The sequence below is a fragment of the Gymnoscopelus braueri genome (assembly GCF_963280865.1).
Source record: "Gymnoscopelus braueri genome assembly, chromosome: 13".
Taxonomy (NCBI): Eukaryota; Metazoa; Chordata; class Actinopteri; order Myctophiformes; family Myctophidae; genus Gymnoscopelus; species Gymnoscopelus braueri.
Genome location: NC_137615.1, coordinates 5,884,695 through 5,904,688, shown reverse-complemented (window position 1 = coordinate 5,904,688; position 19,994 = coordinate 5,884,695). Strand labels below are relative to the sequence as shown.

Sequence of the window (19,994 nt, the reverse complement as noted above, 5' to 3'; positions counted from 1 at the left end):
TGAAATGTCTCTCTCACAACCTTGCATAATGTATTTAATGTTTTATATTTCACTTGTTAGATGATGATGTAACCTTGGTTTCGTTGACAACATGGTGGTGAGTAGCCTCTGTGGCCCAGAGTCATTTTCAAGGCCTGTTGGAAGAAGTTGTCCAAATTTCAATGTAGAGTAACTAAGTACATTTACGCAAGTACCGTACTTAAGTACAATTTTGAGGTATTTTTTACTTTACTGGAGTATTTCCAATGTATAATAATTTTACTTCTACTCCACTAAATCTCAGAAGCAAATATTGTAGCCTACTTTTACTCCACTACAATTATTTGAAAACTTGAGTTACTAGTTACTTTGCAGATATAAATTATGATATTGTAAAACATACATTAACCACTTTAGTGCTACTGTAGCCTATAGGCTATTTGAAAATAGCAGATCTACAAGCTCACAACATGTGGCATCGCAACGCATTGTGAGCTCTGCTATTTTCAAACATAGCCTACTTTTACTTTTGGTAATTTAAGTACATTTTGATGCCAATACTTTTGCACTTTTACTCAAGTAACATTTTTAACACGGGCCTTTTACTTGTAACAGAGTATTTCGACATTGCAGTATTGATACTTTTACTTAAGTAGAAAATGGGAGTACTTTTTCCACCACTGGTTTCAAGGGTTATGATTATGATCAGCAGTCAATCTGAATATAGACTAATAATCTATCAACCACTTTATAGCCTATGGCTATACTCTATCTTTAGCCTATAGGTAGCCTACTTCTACTCTATCGCGCGAGGTTGTCGCTTGCCAAACATCAGATCTACAAGCCTAACCCATCCAGCTCTTACATCAGGTTTTTTTTGGGGGGGCGAGCGACACCTTCACACTACGGCATATAAATGAGGCTGAAGTCCTTCACAAAGCAGCTATTCATTCATTCTGTTCAATCTGTTCACTCAATTCATTCAATTCTATCCATGAACACACAGGCCGTGTGTGTGTGTGTGTGTGTGTGTGTGTGTGTGTGTGTGTGTGTGTGTGTGTGTGTGTGTGTGTGTGTGTGTGTGTGTGTGTGTGTGTGTGTGCGTGCGTGCGTGCGTGCGTGCGTGTGCGTGTGCGTGTCGTGTGTGTGTGTGTGTGTGTGTGTGTGTGTTTGTTTGTGTGTGTGCGTGCGCAGTGGTGTAAATTAACCTAGTAGGCCTACATTTACCCAAGTAGCCTACTGTAGCCTACTTAACTCTTTCAGTGCCATTCTTATTTATGGAATTTTGGTTCTGAGTGCCACAGCCAAAATTCATTGTAAAAGAGATACAGCCTTTTTCAGTAAGAAGTTAAACAAGAAGTGAATGGAGCAGCAAATCTTCAAATCATCTTGGGTTCTGAACATGTTTTTCCAAAACAAAATTTACATTTTTTTAGGTGTTTTTTTTTTACTTTAGTGGAGTAGGCTATTGCCAGTATTTTCAATACTTTTACTTCTACTCCACAAAGTCTCTGAGGAAAATATTGTACTTTTACTCCACTACAATTATTGGAAAACTTTAGTTACTAGTTACTTTGCAGATATAAATTATTACATTATAAAACATACATTAACCACTTTAGCCTTATTTTATACCTAGGCTATTTGAAAATAGCAGATCTACAAGCTCACAATGCCTTGTGAGCTTTGTGTGTGTGTGTGTGTGTGTGTGTGTGTGTGTGTGTGTGTGTGTGTGTGTGTGTGTGTGTGTGTGTGTGTGTGTGTGTGTGTGTGTGTGTGTGATTGACCATTACGTCAAATGGACCCTGGATGGAGGTCTGACAGTTTAGGTTATAAAATACTAATTGACCTTTTTTGGGGGTAATCTTTGAGGCCCCAATCTACCCTTTAAAAATACTTTCCCTACAGCTGAAAAAACATCTGGATAAATTCCCCATATGACTGTGATTTAGTCCAAAACATAAGACTTACTCATCAGAAACCTCAGCAAAGGGGGGGGGGGGGGGGGTGGAAGAAATACCCTGTTACAAGTATTATTTTTTCAATTCAATTCCATTTTCATGCCCCTCACCCTAGGAGAGAGGATCTGGCAACCCTGACGTAGCGACGTAGCCCCGACGGTAGGCGTGTTACGTCACTTCCTGTATTGTCTGAGCTAGCTCGAGGCGTCTATCGTTGAGCTGTGCAAGACGCTAACGTTAATATTATTGTATTAATTATTGTGATTTAAACACAGACTATCACTGCTAAATAACTACTACCCTATCTCTCTACTGTATGGCGACTTTATCGCTGTTTGGGCTGATTGTCTAGCTTAAGGGACTAACTTTGCCGTTGGTTGTTTGGCTTGGCTATTTAGCCTAGCTTTAGCTTAGCGGCTACCGTGTCCCCCCCTTATTTTTAACTCTATGGTCCCCCCCCGGGTTCCCGTCTCGCTCTCGCGAGCTTATAGCCTCGCGCTCATTCTCTCTCCTGTGCTGTATGTCGTTGGTTCTCAAAGTGGGGTCCGGGAACCCCCAGGGGTCCTTGGGGTGTTCCAAGGGGTCCCTTGCAAAATGTGTTAATATAGCATCACAATAAAATACTAATTGCAGATATCTGAAATTACATTTGTACTAGTAATAATATGAATTGTGGATATCCATAATTCCATTTGTACTAGTCAATATGTATTTATGGACATACTAAATGTAATTACGGAGGTCTGGAATGATTTTATAATTTCGGATATCTAAAATGGTAGTTTGTCCTAGCAAGAACTGCATTGTAGATATCTGAAAGAGTAGATCCTCCTAGTAAGAATTGATTGATTGATTGATTGATGTAGTTTATTTAGAAAGACATGAGAATAGTACATGACAGTACATAACAGTACATGGAAGTACAAATTCACAATACAAGGTCTACTAAACTGGAAACCCTCATTAAGCATTACGCTTGTTTAAGATGAGGACCCCATGCACACAAATCATGATGAAATATAAGAGGCAGGCAGATATACACACTACTATACAGAATGTCATACAATCAGCTTTCAGGTTACTGGTATGACGAGAGAAAAAAAATAAATATATATATATATACAAAAGAGGAAAATGAAAGAGGGGGGGGGGGGGGTAGGGAGGGGTAGGTTAAGACTTAGACAGGGGCCATTTTCGAATTGCAGCCTCCTGAAGGTGTATCTTTAGGGCAGTTTTGAAAGTGAGTAGGGTTTTACACTCCTTTACTCCTTTTGGTAGGGCATTCCACATTTTTGATGAATAGCATGAGAATGAGTTCATACCCTTAGTTGAGCCAAATCTGGGTTGAACATGATCAGTGGAGCTGCCTCTGGTGTTATGATCATGGACTTCATTAACATTTTTGAAGTATTTTGACAAATACAGGGGGATCCCAATGTTGTGGTGTATCTTGAAGACCAGGCCCATAGCAAGTTGCTGTACTCTGTCCTCAACCCTAAGCCATCCAATCCTAGCAAAATGAGCAGGGGTTAGATGGGTTCTGTGATTGAGGCCAAGAAGTAGCCTTACAAGTTTGTTTTGGGATGTTTGGAGCCTTGTTTTTAAGGCCTTGGAGGTGTTGTGATACCATGAAGTGCATGCATAATCATAATGACCTTGAATGAGGGCCCCTGCAAGAATCTTCAGAGTATTCTTACTGACTAGGCGATCAATCCTCCACAAATAGCGTGTTGTTCGGTTGACATTTTTGATCACTTTTTCGGCGTTTTTGTTACCGGAGAGGTTTGCCTCCAAGATGGAGCCCAGGTAGGTAATTTCATCCTTTCTTTTGATGACATTATCACCCACTTTGATCGTGAAACTCTCTGCCTTGCTAAGGTTAGGACTGGACCCAAAGAGGATGGATTCAGTTTTACCCAGGTGTAATGAAAGTTTGTTGTCAGAGAGCCAGATGCAGATCTTGTTGAGTTCGGAGCTGAGAGTTTTCTCAACCTGCAGCCTGTCCCTGTCCGAGACTAGCAGGGCCGAGTCATCTGCGAACAGGAACAGCTTGCAGTCGCAGGCCGATGACATGTCATTCACATATATCAGGAACAGTAAAGGTCCTAGTATACTTCCTTGTGGGACACCACAAGTCACAGGGAGGGGGGGGGACTGGGTGCCGTTTACTTCCACCACTTGCTCCCTCCCTTCCAGGTAGGATCTCATCCAGTTCACTGATGTATCATCAAAACCTATTGCTTTGAGCTTATTGATCATAATTGGGTGATTGACGGTGTCAAAGGCCTTTTGGAGGTCCAGCATGACCATGCCGCAATATTTGCCCTTGTCGACATCTTGTTTGATAGAGTCGTTCAAATAGAGAAGGCATGTGTCAGTGGAGTGGTTTGTTCTGAAACCAGATTGGAATTTGTAAATTAGATTTTTTTCGGCAAGATACTTATCGACCTGTTCATAGACTATTTTTTCCATGACTTTCGAGATGGAGCTAAGAATAGAAATAGGGCGGTAGTTGCCAGGGTCTAATTTGTTTCCTTTTTTGTACAGAGGGGTCACCCTTGCTTTTTTGAAATCGTTAGGGACCCGTCCCTGTATGATGGAGAGGTTTATTATGTGGGTAATGATTGGAGCAATGGAGGCGGCCGAGTCTTTTAGAAATTTGGCGGGGATATTGTCGAGGCCTGTGGCTTTGTGTTGATGAAGAGCAATTCTATTGCAGATATCCAGAATGTTGGTTATAGATATACAGAATGCAGTTACGGATATCCGAAACTAAAAGCCCAATACACATGACTGGGAAAAGTGACGTCATTCCTCCTAGGAAGAATGACGTTTCGGATATCTCAAATGACAGTTCCTCCTAGGAGAAATGTCATTATGGATATCCGAAACGTTAGTTTTGACTAGGAAGAACTGAATTGTAGATATCTAGTATACATATCCAGTCTATTAAATGTTAAAACGGCCACTTATATTTTTTTTTACGGATTTTAAGATATCTGAAATAGAATTTTGACTAGGAGAAATTCAATTATAGATATCTTGAAATACAATTTCTACTAGTAAGAATGTCATTATGGATATCTTTAATTATAATTATGACTAGTGAGAATACAGTTTTGACTAGGAGAAACGTGTTTTGGGATATCTAAAACATATATTACAGATAGGAGCATGGTTCGATTAAATGTTAAAACGGCTTGCCATAACTCCAGTAAAGTAAAAAATACCTCCAAATTAAATGCAGTTCTTGTGTAAATGTACTTAGTTACTTTACACGACCACTGGCTTTACTTTAAGTCCGTTCTGGTGTATGAACAGACCATAGAGTTTAAAAATGAGGAACAGACAGACACTTATGTAGGCCTGCGTTTTACCCCGTGTCTCCACTAGATGTCGCCACCAGCATGAACTTGAATTGCAGGCAAATAATGTTGCTTGATAGGCAGTTGTGGCACCATTTATTTAATGTTTTAATTCAAGTTAACCAACCATATAGGGAATTAACTGGCGTAGTGCTGAAATATAAGATGCGTCCCCACCCCCGTCAAAACTGTGAAAATGTTCCCAAATGTGTTTTTGAACCAAGGATAATTAGTTGTTATTGTGTTACTAGGCATTTTAAGACAGACAGACAGACAGACAGACAGACAGACAGTGTGTGATTGATTGATGTACTTTTATTTAGTAAGACATGAGAATAACAGTACATGGAAGTACAAATTCACAATACAAGGTCTACTAAACTGGAAGACTCATTAAGCACTGAGCTTGTTTAAGATGAGAACCCCATGCACACAAATCATGATGACATATAAGAGACAGACAGATATACACACTACTATACAGAATGTCATACAATCAGCTTACAGGTTACTGGTATGAAGAGTGAAAAAAATATACACAAAAGAAGAAAATGAAAAAGGGGGGGGGGTAGGGGGGGGGGGGTAGGTTAAGACTTAGACAGGGCCATTTTCGAATTGCAGCCTCCTGAAGGTGTATCTTTAGGGCAGTTTTGAAAGTGAGTAGGGTTTTACACTCCTTTACTCCTTTTAGGGCATTTTTGATGAATAGCATGAGAACGAGTTCATTCCCTTAGTTGAGCCAAACTAAGGGTGTGTGTGTGTGTGTGTGTGTGTGTGTGTGTGTGTGTGTGTGTGTGTGTGTGTGTGTGTGTGTGTGTGTGTGTACACACACACACACACACACACACACACACACACACACACACACACACACACACACACACACACACACACACACACACACACTGTGGGGGGGAGGGGTGGGTGAAGGGGCTCATCCTAAAATTCAGTCACAGACAGACAGAACACCCAATCGTGCATCTCAGTAGCTGCTAATAGAAATCTCTCTGTGTGTCTATGTGTTTCACGCTGTATTTGAAGTCATGTTCTATCACCAAGTGTTGCTTTTATCTTCAACTTTCTGTGGTTAAAGAAGATGTCGCCGAATGTTCCTAGTTATCTTTCTCTACTGGTGGTTCATCTGTGGTGTTGCTGCTCCGCTGGCCTGTGTAACTGGAGTGGAAGGTAAAGGACTCATATTTACTTACAACCAAAAGGTTATTTGAAAGAATATGAATTTGAATAAACATTACAATTTCAAATGTATAGTCCTGACCCTACGGCATAGATGTTATTATTTGAATCGGGTGGGTCTAAGTACCCTTATTTTCCGTATTGTACAATAAAAAGCATTTTAATCCGATCGGTGGCCAATTTTTCCGAATTTTCTCCATAGGATTTCAACTATGCGACCCTTTCGGTTGGGAGGTGTATTGCACGTTGATACATTGTAACTCTTTGAGAAAATGGCCACCAATCGGATTAAAATGCTTTTTATTGAACAATACGGAAGACACGGGTACTTAGACCCACCCGATTGAAATGGCAACATCCGTGGCCGTGGGGCACTTTATATTTGAAATTTGAACGTTTATGTAGATAATTATGGAGAAAGTGCCAAAACCATGTTGAAGTTCCGCCATGACGCTCGTGACAGTCGAGCGTCAACACCAGCCTACAAAAGATCGATGTAGCCAACATTTTAGGCTGCGCACTGTTTTTAATTTTTCACTTATTTAACAGAATATAAAAATATAGCGCCTGAGCTCAAATTTATACTCAGAAGTTCGATTCCGAAAATAACTGATACCTATATATTCGGCAATCAACAATGGAGATGAGTAGGCTAGTTAGTAGAGCCCTAAAATGCAGGCTATTTGAAGTTCATAACAAGCTCTATTTCCGGTATATCATTATTAGCTTGAGAACAAAGGGAGTCAAACCAGCGTTGATCTCTTTTGCATCATTAGCTTATTGGTGGATATGAATGATAGTGGTTCTCAAACTTTCTTCTTGTCAAGGACAGCTGGACAGATGTTGTCCCAGGGACCCCCCAGGGACCCCCATTATACAAGATCTGTGTTGTTAAAATGTTTAAAATATATATTCCAAATGTTTCCCTTTTTTTTCCAGAAAAAAAGAAAGAAGAAGAAATAGATGTGTTGTGTTGGATCTCAAGCCTTTGCATGTCAAGGACCCCCAAATTAATATGGGACCCCTGGGGGTCCCGGGACCCCACTTTGAGAACCACTGGCCTATATAGCCTATAGGGTTAAAGTGATTAAACTGATTTAGATGCGAACACATTTGGCTGGGGACCCCCTGGCTGGAACCCCCTCTCCCAGTGGACCCCCATGATCGAGGGTCCCTTTTTACATCATTGGTTCTCAAAGTGGGGTCTGGGGACCCCCAGGGGCCCTTGAGGGTTGTACCAAGGGGTCCCCCAGCAAAATTCAAAGTCCCCGTCTGTGTGTGCCCAAAATCTCTTCTGCCCGGTTCTGCCCGGTTCGCATTTGCACACAGCCATTGACCATTACCATGTGCACGGAACAGAGAAGCCCGTTTTTCACTTTCCCCGAATGTCAGCTGTTTATTAGCGTTTTTGTGTTCGCTGGCTCCCGGGTTGCCAAATCATGTGAGTGCAACAAGCGCCGGTGTTGCCACATCCGTGAAACAAGCGGACCATGACGCACTTTGGGTGCTCATATCTCCCGACTGGTATGATCTCGTGCATAATCATTTTGGGGGTCCTTTACGTGTACATATAGCTTTACATAGAGAAGAATATGATGTGTGTTGTTTTTTCTTTTGTCTCCTCCATCCATCCATCCAGCGGTCTGTCTGCCGGCCCCGGGTCCGAGCAGGAGGACTCCAGGATGGTGCTCCAGGTGCGGCTGCGCTGCACAGAGGGCCGGGTGGAGTGGTTCTACCCGGGGGTCCTCAGGGCCCTCAGGGTGGTCCTGGAGCCCAACCTGTCCTACGCCCACCCCCACGGGACCGTGTGCGTTAAGCCCTTCCGCGGCGGGGGGCTCGGGGGCGGGGCTAGCGGGGCCAGCATGTACATCGAGCGGTCGTCCGGAGAACTGGAGCTGCTGATGACGGACGCCGGTGATATCGGTGACGGGGGGCGGCCGGGGGCGGAGCAGGTGTTCTGTTACCGGGCGGACGGAGGTCCACACAGACCGGCCATCTACCTCCAGGTATGTAGGGGTTGGGACTGTTAAAGGCATAGTTCACCCCCAAAATGACTTTTCTTCTATCAATCACCCCATGGAGACTTGAATTGATGGAATTTGTTTAGTTTTTGTCGCATTCCTAAGCCAATAATCTGATGGCAGCGGTTCCGGTAGGAGACGCAAAGAATCTCCTTTGTATCTCCTACCGGAACCGCTGCCTACCGGTCCGCTGGTCATCAAATTATTGGCTCAGGAATGCGACAAAAACAAAAAGATATCCATGAATTCAAGTCTCCATGGGGTGACTGATTGATAGAAAAAAATAAATTGCGTGAACTATCCCTTTAACTGCGATAATTCTATACTCATATCCAAAATAAATGATGTACTGTAGAAAATACCAGGTTGTAATGCAGCTGAAGAGGCTTTGCAGGAATGATTAACCTAAAACTCTGCCTATATATGGTTGACCGGTGTCCCTCAGGGCTCTATACTAGTGTATTATTTGAAAATAGCTGATCGACAAGCTCACAACGCGCCGCAGCGCGGCGCGTTGTGAGCTTGTCGATCAGCTATTTTCAGTGAAAGCTTTCCCCACGATACGGATGCTGCATGGGGTTTATGTGGTTAAACATGTAGCTTTTACTTCCAAAGACATATAGCCTACTTTTTGTTTATGTTTTATTTATTTTGCATGTATTCATTTGCATGTATTATTTGGCTATACTGCATTATTCGGGCTACAGTATTATTTGTATTGTGAAAGGCAGAAACCTTAAAAATATGATAATAAAATCTAATTTACAAATCTAATTTTACGCGTCGTCCATAGTTTTGTGGAATAAATGTAAACGCACTCTGATAGCGATAATCTTAAAAGCGTTAAATATTGCTGTCACTATAATCGTATACCATCCCAACCCCTCTATAAACCTCCAGGCGAGCCCCCCGACGCAGAGTGACGTCAGCAGGCGGGTGGTGGGCTTCAGATACGAGCTGCTGGGGAGGAACAGCAGCGCGCCTCCCGCTGCCTCGCACCTCCTGCTGGGGAGAAGAGGAGGAGGTGTGCTGAACAGTGAGTGAGCACATTTGTTTTTCTTTTTTTTAGACATATTTATTGGGGCTTTTCTGCCCCACATACCCTGTGTGTTTACCAACAGTCGGACACGCGATCATAAGGGATGTACATTTTCTGTAGCGATCTGCAGGGGCGGCCTTAGTGATCTGGGGGCCCGTTTCAAGAGCTAATATGTGGCCCCCTATGCAACCCCCCACGCCCCCAAAAAAAACGCCCTAAAACACGGTCACCCCGATTTTGTTTGCGGAATTTGCGGATTTTGTTTGCGAAAAAATCTAAAATTGTATTTTTTTTTTCCAAGAAAATTCGGGGGCCCCCTGAGGTTCGGGGCCCGTTTCAATTGAAACGGGTGAAACATAGGAAAGGCCGCCCCTGGCGATCTGAGCAAGTAAGAGAAGTGTGCATCTTTGTCGAGAAATGGTGTGTTTACACGGGGCTGCACGAGAAGTAGCCGATCCGATTGGAATGTCGTGCACGGATAGCGTGTGTGTTTACAAACAATTGGACATGCGATGATTATGAATATACATATTTTTGTGACCTGTTGAAAGTTTAAAAAAAAAACGAAAAATTGCTGGCAGTGGACAAACACAGACAGAAATACATCTGGCAGTGAATGAGTTAATTAAAGACAACCCAAAGCCAGCTGCTGTATGTTTTGTCCGTCCGTCCATCCTCCGTTCATCCATCTGTCAGTCAGTCAGTCTGTCATCCGCTCTCTCAACACAAAGCAGGGAGCAGAGAGCAGCCCCACAGGGCAAGCTGAGGGCCACTGGCCCCTCAGGGGCCTCCATTGAGTTGGCAAACAGTTTGCGGATTCCAGAAATACCTCGTCATTGTGCATATGTGTGCGTTGGCCGATGGCTTCTGTATAGCTGTGTGTGTGTGTGTGTGTGTGTGTGTGTGTGTGTGTGTGCGGGCCTGTCTGGCCCATGCATTGATGTGGTGAGATCATTCTTCTATGCCACTGATAATAACCAGCAGGCCGCGTTCCTCCGTCTGCTTTGGCTTTATTGACAGACTGGTCTATAGGCTGTGAGGGAGAAGAATACAAAGTCATTGACTTATGCAGAGATTTACACTGGCGCGGGGTCATCCAAGTTAAGCTGGCATAATAAGAGTCAAACACGGGGGTCAAGGCTGTAGCGAAGGGGCTTTTTGATCCGGTGGGCTGGTGTGGTTATGGTGGGCAGAGGGCCTCGCATGCCCGGCATTCCTTCATCTGACCCCATACCGTGGGGTTGATCTGTCTTATGATCCCAGGCAGGCAGATGAAATGGTGGGGCTGGTATGGTATGTGTGTCTGATTTGTCAAAGTGGTTCAGAGATGGCCGGGGCGTGGATCTTGTGACCGTTCAAAACCGTCTCAAACGGTAAAAATGAGGGGTGTCAGTCTATCACATGGATTGAGCCATGAAGACTGGGTACGCATCTGTGTCATTTTAAGATTTCTTTGGGCAATTCAAAAATGTGAAAATGTGTGCAAATCTTTGAATATATATATTGTTTTTAGGCGAACATTTGTAACTCAAATCTTTGCTTCTGTGGGTCCCTGGAACAACATATTTAACAAATGTTAAAAAATATGTATTCAAAGATTTGCCCAAATCTTCACGATTTTTCAAAAAAAATCTACAAGCTCATAGCGTGGCACTATGAGCTTGTATATCAGCTATTTTTTTTATAGCCAAAGAAATCTAAAATGACAGAGATGCGTTCCCGGATTGAATGGGTTAATGCAAAAATAAAATCTCACGCCTGAAAAGTTTCGTCAGGCCGAGTCTGCAATTTGTTAAACAGTGTGAAAATAGCCCCGCCCCCCAACCCCCCCCCCCCACGCTAGCGCTGTGTTTCATAAACAAGCAAAATATGTAAAATAACGATAATTGATGGGTGGGTTTTGATGGCCATACAGCCAGCCAGTTGAGGCTTTAAACGTTTGCTTTTATGAAATATCCGAGATCATTAGGGTTTTCTGGAAGATTGAACATGCGTTCATCATCCCAGGCAGGCAGATGAAAAGGGGGGGGGGGGGCTGGTATGTGTGTCTGTCTGATTTGTCAAAGTGGTTCAGATGGCTGGGCGTGGATTTTGTGACCGTTCAAAACGTCAAAATAAGGGGTGTCAGTATTGTGAAGTAATCACACCTGATCTATACGTCGTCATACAACGGAGCAGAAATTAGGCATCAATTGAGGCAGATCTGGCGTCTTTAACCACATGGCAGTGATGATTTTGTCGACTAAAACTATGACAAAAAAATGTTTGTCGACTACCTTTTTTCCACTGACGAAAACTAAATAAAAACGAAATAAAAACTAGACTATGATGACTAAAACTAAGACTAAATATATTATATTAATATAATTTCTTCAACAAATAAAAACTAGACTAAAATATTAGTGAGGGACTAGTGGAGAAGAGATCCAGTAGAACTAAAAGACAAGTAATTTTATGCTTGGCTGCGCTCGGTTGTTATGCTCTGAAAATAGCAGATCTACAAGCTCACAACGCGTCGCGCTGCGACACGTTGTGAGATCGGCTATTTTCAGCTTGGAACCAAGTGTAAAATCAGCCATTATGACGCCATCAAGGCACCGCCAACATACATTTTAGTCGACTAAATCAACTGTAGATTTAGTCGCCTATAATCTTATGATGTTTAGTCGACTAAAACTAGACACAAACTGAAACATTTCAGATGACTAAAATATGACTAAAACTAAATGGAATTTTATTCAAAAGGCTATGACTAAAACTAAATCAAAATTTGCTGTCAAAATCAACACATGGACCTAGCTAGCGTCCCTATTCTGGGGGGCAAACATTATAGCCAAAAATAGCCAACCAGCTCACACTGCTTATAGAGCTCTTTACTTTGTAGATCAGCTATTCTTCGGTAAAGAGATTTTGTGTAGAGGGGGAAAGGGAAAAAAGCATAGAGGGCCAAGTATAGAGCCCAGGGGGGTCCCAGTCAACTAAGTAGATCATGGTTTTAGCTGGTTAAAGGTTTCATGAGGTTTTCTGACCTCAATTAAATTACACCCACAAAAACAGAACTTTGAACATTCAGTGGATTTTCTGTGGTCTGGGGTTTTTCTGAATAATTAGGCTCAGAAAAGTGATGTGATTTGCCCTTGCACTTTGATGTCCGTTTAATCCCGCCCCCTCTCCATGATAAAGACTTTCAACGTTTTGTGAACTAGCATGTCACGAAACCTTTAAAATAATGGCCAAACCCGAACATGTCAGACATTTGATAAAGGCCTTTAACCCATTAAAACCGGGAACGCATGTGTGTAACCACTTTAACCATTATTTTATAATTTGGCTATTTAAAAATAGCAGATATACAAGCTCAGAGCGCGCATCGTGAAGATTTGTGCAAATCTTTGAATATATATATATATATATATCTTTAAAGCGAACATTTTTAACTCAAATTGTTGCTTCTGGGGGGTCCCTGGAACAACACATTTTGAGATGGGGGGGGGGGGGGGGGTCCACGACCAAATACATACAATTTTGGGGGTCCTTGACATGAAAAAGTTTGAGAACCACTGATATTATAGAAACATACGTTTTTTCAAAAAACTGTTAGGATTTAGAAGACATTTGTAGAATCCCCCCAGAAGCAAAGATTTGAGTTACAAATGTTCGCTTTGAAAAAAATATATATATTCAAAGATTTGCACAACTTTTCACGATATTTCAAAAAATAGCAGATCTACAAGGCAAGCTCATATTGCGGCACTCGGTGCCGCGCTATGAGCTTGTATATCTGCTATTTTTGAAGAGCCAAATAAATCTAAAATGACACCGATGCGTTCCTGGTCTAAATGGGTTAATGTTCATGAAGTTGTTCCTTTTAGTCGACTTTAGCGAATGCAAACGTTCTGTACTTTCTGTATGTTCTCGTCTCATAGCTGCATGCAGGCCCTGCAGTGACGCCGAGCTGCTCCTGGCAATCTGCAACAGTGACTTTGGTGAGTATTAATAAGATGTTAGTTCCATTCACATCAACATATTATCCACTAAGACACACTCAACAATCTTTTGATTGTGAGACGTTCATTTAACCCTTAGGACCTGAGGCCGATTCTACAAAATGTCTTCTAAATCCATTTTTGGAAAAAAACGTATGTTACTATGTCAGTAGTTCTCAAACTTTTTCATGTCAAGGACCACCCAAAATGATATGTATTTGGCCGCGGACCCCCATCTCAAAATGTTTTGTTCCAGGGACCCCCCAGAAGCAAAGATCTGAGTTTACAAATGTTCGCTTTAAAAATATATATATTCAAAGAGTTGCACAAATGTTCTCGATTTTTCTAAAATAGCAGATCTACAAGCTCATAGCGTGTACAAGCTCATAGCGCGGCACTCTGTGCCACGCTATGAGCTTGTATATCTGCTATTTTTGAATAGCCAAAGTGTAAAATCATGCTTTTTAGCTCAAATAAAAAAATGACACAGATGCGTTCCAGGTCTTAATGGGTTAAGTTTAAACTAAGCACCCATCAGACTGGAATAATTTACAGACAGTACATCACTTATATACTTCATTTCATGTCTTCAAGACTTCTTTGCTTGCTTCACTTGAATCCGCTTGTTCTTGGATTCCATCGGGGTATATCCAGGTAGGATATAAAACTCACTGATTGTAGCTTTACATAAATGATAAAGGTTTTTGGAGGTTCAGCAAATGCCTCTTGTGTAAACAAAAAAAAGAAAGAAAATGGTTGCATCAGTCGTGTGGAGCAACTCAAAAAGAGAGTGGAGAGACCTCAACAGATGCGGGGTTGCATAGGCTGCAGTGTGTGTGTGTGTGTGTGTGTGTGTGTGTGTGTGTGTGTGTGTGTGTGTGTGTGTGTGTGTGTGTGTGTGTGTGTGTGTGTGTGTGTGTGTGTGTGTGTGTGTGTGTGTGTGTGTGTGTAGCAGAGCAGAAGCAATACGCCTATTGAGACCCAACTCCTTTTAGCTCTCCACCAAACAGATGACTACAGACTCTGGCAGTCAGATGAAAAGTTGCCTGAGAGCCGACAGACACCGACAGACGACCACAACGGTGCTAGAAATAGCCTACCGGTATATGGCTTTGACCAAGCTTGTTAGGTCGGCTTTTCGACGCTTCCCTACAACTTGCAACCGACGTGACAGTGCAGCCACCGCCCATTCAAACAGCAGATTTTCGGCAACAGCCACTTTCCAACATTTACTGTATCGCCACCAACTTCGGTGGAGAGCTACCTTATTTATATGACTGTACACCAGTGGTGTAAATGAACTAGGTACATGTACTCAAGTACTTAAGTACAGTTTTGAGGTATGTGTGTGTGTGTGTGTGTGTGTGTGTGTGTGTGTGTGTGTGTGTGTGTGTGTGTGTGTGTGTGTGTGTGTGTGTGTGTGTGTGTGTGTGTGTGTGTGTGTGTGTGTGTGTGTGTGTGTGTGTGGCAGGTCTATAGTGTCTATCGTGCAAAAACCTGATTTCTGGGGGATGTGGATGTTTTGGAACCTTGTGAATAGCTGCACAGGGGGAATGGAAGTGAACAGGCAGAGTTCATTCTGCGAGGTCAATTTGGAGTTTGAGTCGACAGAAACAGGAAAAACAAATTGTATATATAAAGACTGTATTCCACCCTCTTTTACATTATTAAGAACTGTAAATGCTATCTCACGCCCCTTTCTGTCTATTTTCATATCAATCAATTATATAAATATATACATTTGGATGTGTAATCAAACTTAACCATTTCAATCCAGGAACGCATCTGTGTCATTTTAAGATTTCTTTGGATATTCAAAAATAGCAGATCTACAAGCTCATAGCGTGGCACTGAGTGCTGCGCTATGAGCTTGTAGATCTGCTATTTTTGAAAAAAAAAACGTACATTTTTTAATAATATTTTTTTTAAAGGGAACATTTATAACTCAAATCTTTGCTTCTGGGGGGTCCCTGGAACAAAATATTTTGAGATGGGGGTCCGCAGCCAAATACGTATCATTTTGGAGGTCCTTGACTTTTGAGAACCACTGATATTATAGCAACATGAGTTTTTTCAAAAAACTGTTTAGAAGAAGACATAGAAGATTGTAGAATATATATTCAAAGAAGATTTGCAAAAATTGTTATGATTTTTCAAAAATAGCAGAAGCTCAGAGCTTGTAGATCTGCTATTTTTGAATAGCCAAAGAAATCTTAAAATGACAGAGATGCGTTAAGAGAGATGTTTGTCCTTCGTTGCTCTTTTCCAGTGGTTCGTGGCTACATCAGAAACGTTTCCCACGACCGCCGGCAGCAGACGTCGTTCGTGGAGGTTTCGGGCGGCAGGGTGTACCGGCAACGCAGCGGCGCCTTCCAAAGAGAAGAAGAAGAAGAGGAAGGAGTGCTCGCTGCAGAGAGGAGGAGGGGGTCCCGACCCGGACTCGAACCGGGAGCCCCGACCCCGACCCCCTCCTGGCGCGGAAGCGTCCGCACGCTCCTGCAGTGTGGCGTTCGGCCCGGCGGAGGGCGGTTCCTCTTCACGGGGTCAGAGCACTTCGGGGAGGCCTGGCTGGGGTGTGCCCCGCGATACAAAGACTTCCTGTCTCTGTACCGGAGCGCCCGGATGGCGGGACGGACTTCCTGTGACTTCCCTCTGGACTGAGGAAAGCTCTCTCTCTCTCTCTCTCTCGTCCTACTATGTATATACTAGCCAGTGGTGGAAAAAGTACTCAAATTCTTTACTTAAATTAAGACCTGAAGCCGATTCTACAAATTCTACTAAATTGAAAATAGCAGATCTACAAGCTCACAACGGTCGCATCGCGACGCGTTGTGAGCTTGTAGATCTGTTTTGAGAGATCTCGTTTTGAGAGAAACATTTTGAGAGATCTCTCTCAAACGTTTGAGTACTTTTACTTTTGGTACTTTAAGTACATTTTGAAGCCAATACTTTTCTATTTTACTCAAGTAACATTTTGAACACAGTTCTTTTTCTTGTAACAGAGTACTTTTATATTGTGGTTTTGCTACTTCTACTTAAGTAAAATATCTGAGTACTTCTTCTACCACTGCCTCTATGGCCCCTCTGGCACTGCAGGGACCTTGTTGAAGTAGCTGGAGCCCAGTGGCACGGAGCGCCACCATGCCGAGACTAAAACAGTTGGAGCGCTGGTTAAAAAGCCATTACAAGGACCGGGACACGCATGCATCTGAGAGACCGGGGGCCTCCAGCATGGGGCCCATGTAGCCCTGGTTCAGAGCGTTAGTGAGTCTATTCTCGGAACTGGGAAGCCTCTCAGCACCCCACCTACTCTGTAAAATACACTTTTTGGGCAGAAAATAAAATATGTCAGCGAGACGGAAATACATTTTATTTACTCCACAGTGCCCTCTACAGATCTGGAGGATTTGAACTTACCATTAACCAAAATCTGTAGAGGGCACTGTGGAGTAAATAAAAATAATTTCCGTCTCGCTGACATATTTTATTTTCTGCCCAAAAAGTGTATTTTACAGAGTAGGTGAGGTGCTGAGAGGCTTCCCAGTTCCGAGAATAGACTTTCAACAACACAAAACAGCCTTTGCTTCGGTGAGTAGCGAAATGGTTTTGTTTATTTTCACTACTCTTGAGCACTCGCAGGGCAGTGGAATTCCTTGTACAAGCGCAGAGCGAGGGGTCTTCCAGGGCGTTAGAGGGAACTCACTAACGCTCTGAACCAGGGCTAGGGGCCCATGCAGCTGAGACCGGGGCCTCCAGCACCATCGCCTTGGTTAAGAGCAGGGGCGTCAATTGGGTATGGCAAGGTAGGGCAGGTGCTATAGCCTACCTTAGCTCCAGAAAAAAACGAAATAATCATGAATAGTAGCCTAATGCAGGTGTAAGACCATTGTGTTTGTATTGTGTTATAGGTATAATGCATAGTTTTCTATGCATTTCAGGGGTTTGACCCCCCAAAATACACCCAGGATACGTGTCCCCTATTTTAATCTCTGGGTTGGCAACCCTAACCTTGCCATACCGTAGCTTTTGCTGAACTGACGCCACTGGTTATGGTCCTTTTGTTTGTTTGGGGGAACGGGGTGCACTTTGTCTTTGTAAATAGATGTGTACAAATTTGATTGTGAAGGTTTGTTTTTGATTTCTTGTCAGGTTTGTATTGCAATGATGATGACATTCACATTTTAAAGCGTTTCCAGAGAGTCAGTTACGTTTTCTTATAAAAGAAGACATTCCAGTTTATTATTAGCAAAAACAATTCTGTAGGTTAAATATCACATTTGCATTTTGTGGAATTTATTATTCTAGGGATATTTTTTATAATTATATCAGCTGTGAGCTGTTTGTTTTGTTTTACTAGTAATAGTTTAATAGTGAGCACAATGTTAAAGCTGACTGAACTCTTAAGGTGTCACACTTGTTTTTTTCCGCCATTGTTCGATGTTTCTTTTCAGTAATCAGCTCATATAGAACCATACATGTCGCTCATTCAGTTGCCATTCAACAAACTGGTCATATTTAGGGCTGAGAAGAAAGATTTCAGTCAAGGAGATGGATCACCCATCTGCTGGTGAAAGCAGTGGCGAGGTGGGAGGGGGGGCCATTAAGCCCCCTCCCCCCTCCTCCTTTAGCTCCTCCCAGGGGCGTGGCTGGTCCTCCCTTTTGTATTGTGGCCAGCGAGGGAAAGGGCAAGACATGGCAAAAAAGACAGTTTTAGAGAATCTACTGGGAAAGTGCATAGAGGAGGTTGTTTTCTCTTAATCTGATAATAAATTGGACACGACTCTCTGTGTCCTTTTTAGTGGACACAGATATGTCACCATTTAATCTCATTTTCCCAGGCTGGCCAGAACAGGAACTTGGGCATTAAAAGATCTGTGGCTTGATCGACTTGATTCGATTTTATATCGTAGCCCAGTGGTTTTCAAGATGGGGGGCCGCGGATCTGGAAAGGAAAGGATGGGACCTGGCACCCCTATTTTGGGCAGATCATTATTGTAAAAAATCTTGCAAATTTACCATTTCTTTCAAACACTTCCCAACATTTTCCAATTTTCTATTATCATTATTTTTTTTTATTCTCAAACAAATTTGTTTTTGAAAATAGCAAAAAAAAAACCTGATCCAAAGTCATTACGTTGTTACTTGTGACACATTGTGAACTTGGCCATTTTTCTTTTTTAAAGCCATTTCACAAAGCAGGACTATCCTGAACTGTTGTTGCCTAGTTGTTTTTTAGAGGTACAACATGCACAAAGGACTTATATGGGACAATAGAACATTATGACACAAGGGCATTTAGAACCTATTACAGAAGTAGAGTGATTCAGCTGATTGATCATCAACACAGTAAATATTTTGCCAATGACATATAATCATGATGGAATTATTCATCATTTTAACATGGATTGTTTTGGAGCTGAATTGAGCTGCATGAGGTTCCTTCAATGTAGTTCTGTGTTCCTATTGATAGAAACTATATGGTAAAGGGTTAAATGGAAATGACCCCTGGACCATTGTGTGTCATTTATACTTCATAATCTCACAAAATGTGCCTTTAGAGAACATAGGTTTTGGATTGGAAAGGAGAGGAGAGGAGAAAGAAAAAAATAACATTTAGTGCCAGTTTATCTGGAGTCCCTATTTTTGGCCTGTCATCATTATTGTCACTATGTAATGCATTTAATAAAAAACTACGGTCACAATGCATGGCAGGCAGCGCATCACGTTATGAGCTTGTAGATCAGCCATTCTTGCTATTTGTTTAACCACCACAGCCAGAGGCTATATTATGTGTATTTGGAGGACCTTCCTTTGGGACGCCCTGGTCTAAACAGCGTCTTATGTTAACCCATTCAATCCAGGAACAAATCTGTGTCATTTTAGATTTTAGCCATAACCGTTGGCTATCAACAATAGCAGATATACAAGCTTTTAGATCTGCAGAAAAATAATAATAATCGTGAAAATTTGTGAAAATCTTTGAATAGATATATTTTTACAGCAAACATTTGTAACTAAAATCTTTTGCTTCTAAATCCTAACAGTTCATTTTTTTAAACACATATGTTGCTATAATACCAGTGGTTCTCAAAGGAACCCAAAAGATTAGATGTATTTGTCTGTGGACCCACCCACCATCTCAAAAGGATTTGTTCCAGGGACCCACAGAAGCAAAGATTTGAGTTCAATATGAATATATATGTTACAGTATGATTGGAGAACCAGTACGATTGAAGAAAGCGCGCTCGTTTTTACCACCCACCCAGCACTAGAGGGAGCCACAAGCCAGGCTTGTGCACAAACATATATGGCCACACACACACACACACACAGTCACACACACACACACACACACACACACACACACACACACACACACACACACACACACACACACGCACACACGCGCACGCGCTCATGCTTTTTTTGGTTTATTGAAAGCAGGACTG

The 19,994-nt window shown here is 42.2% G+C and overlaps 1 protein-coding gene across 1 annotated transcript; it reads left to right on the top strand.

The window, feature by feature from the left end:
• Nucleotides 1-6,401: 6,401 nt before the first annotated feature.
• LOC308099364 (meteorin-like protein) lies at nt 6,402-16,258 on the top strand (the record flags this gene model as incomplete). Its single annotated transcript, XM_080448108.1, has 5 exons — nt 6,402-6,490; nt 8,139-8,505; nt 9,421-9,556; nt 13,486-13,545; nt 15,815-16,258. 5 exons carry the CDS (start codon nt 6,402-6,404, stop codon nt 16,204-16,206), a joined length of 1,044 nt encoding a protein of 347 aa, XP_080304234.1. The 3' UTR covers nt 16,207-16,258.
• Between the last annotated feature and the right edge of the window lie 3,736 nt (nt 16,259-19,994).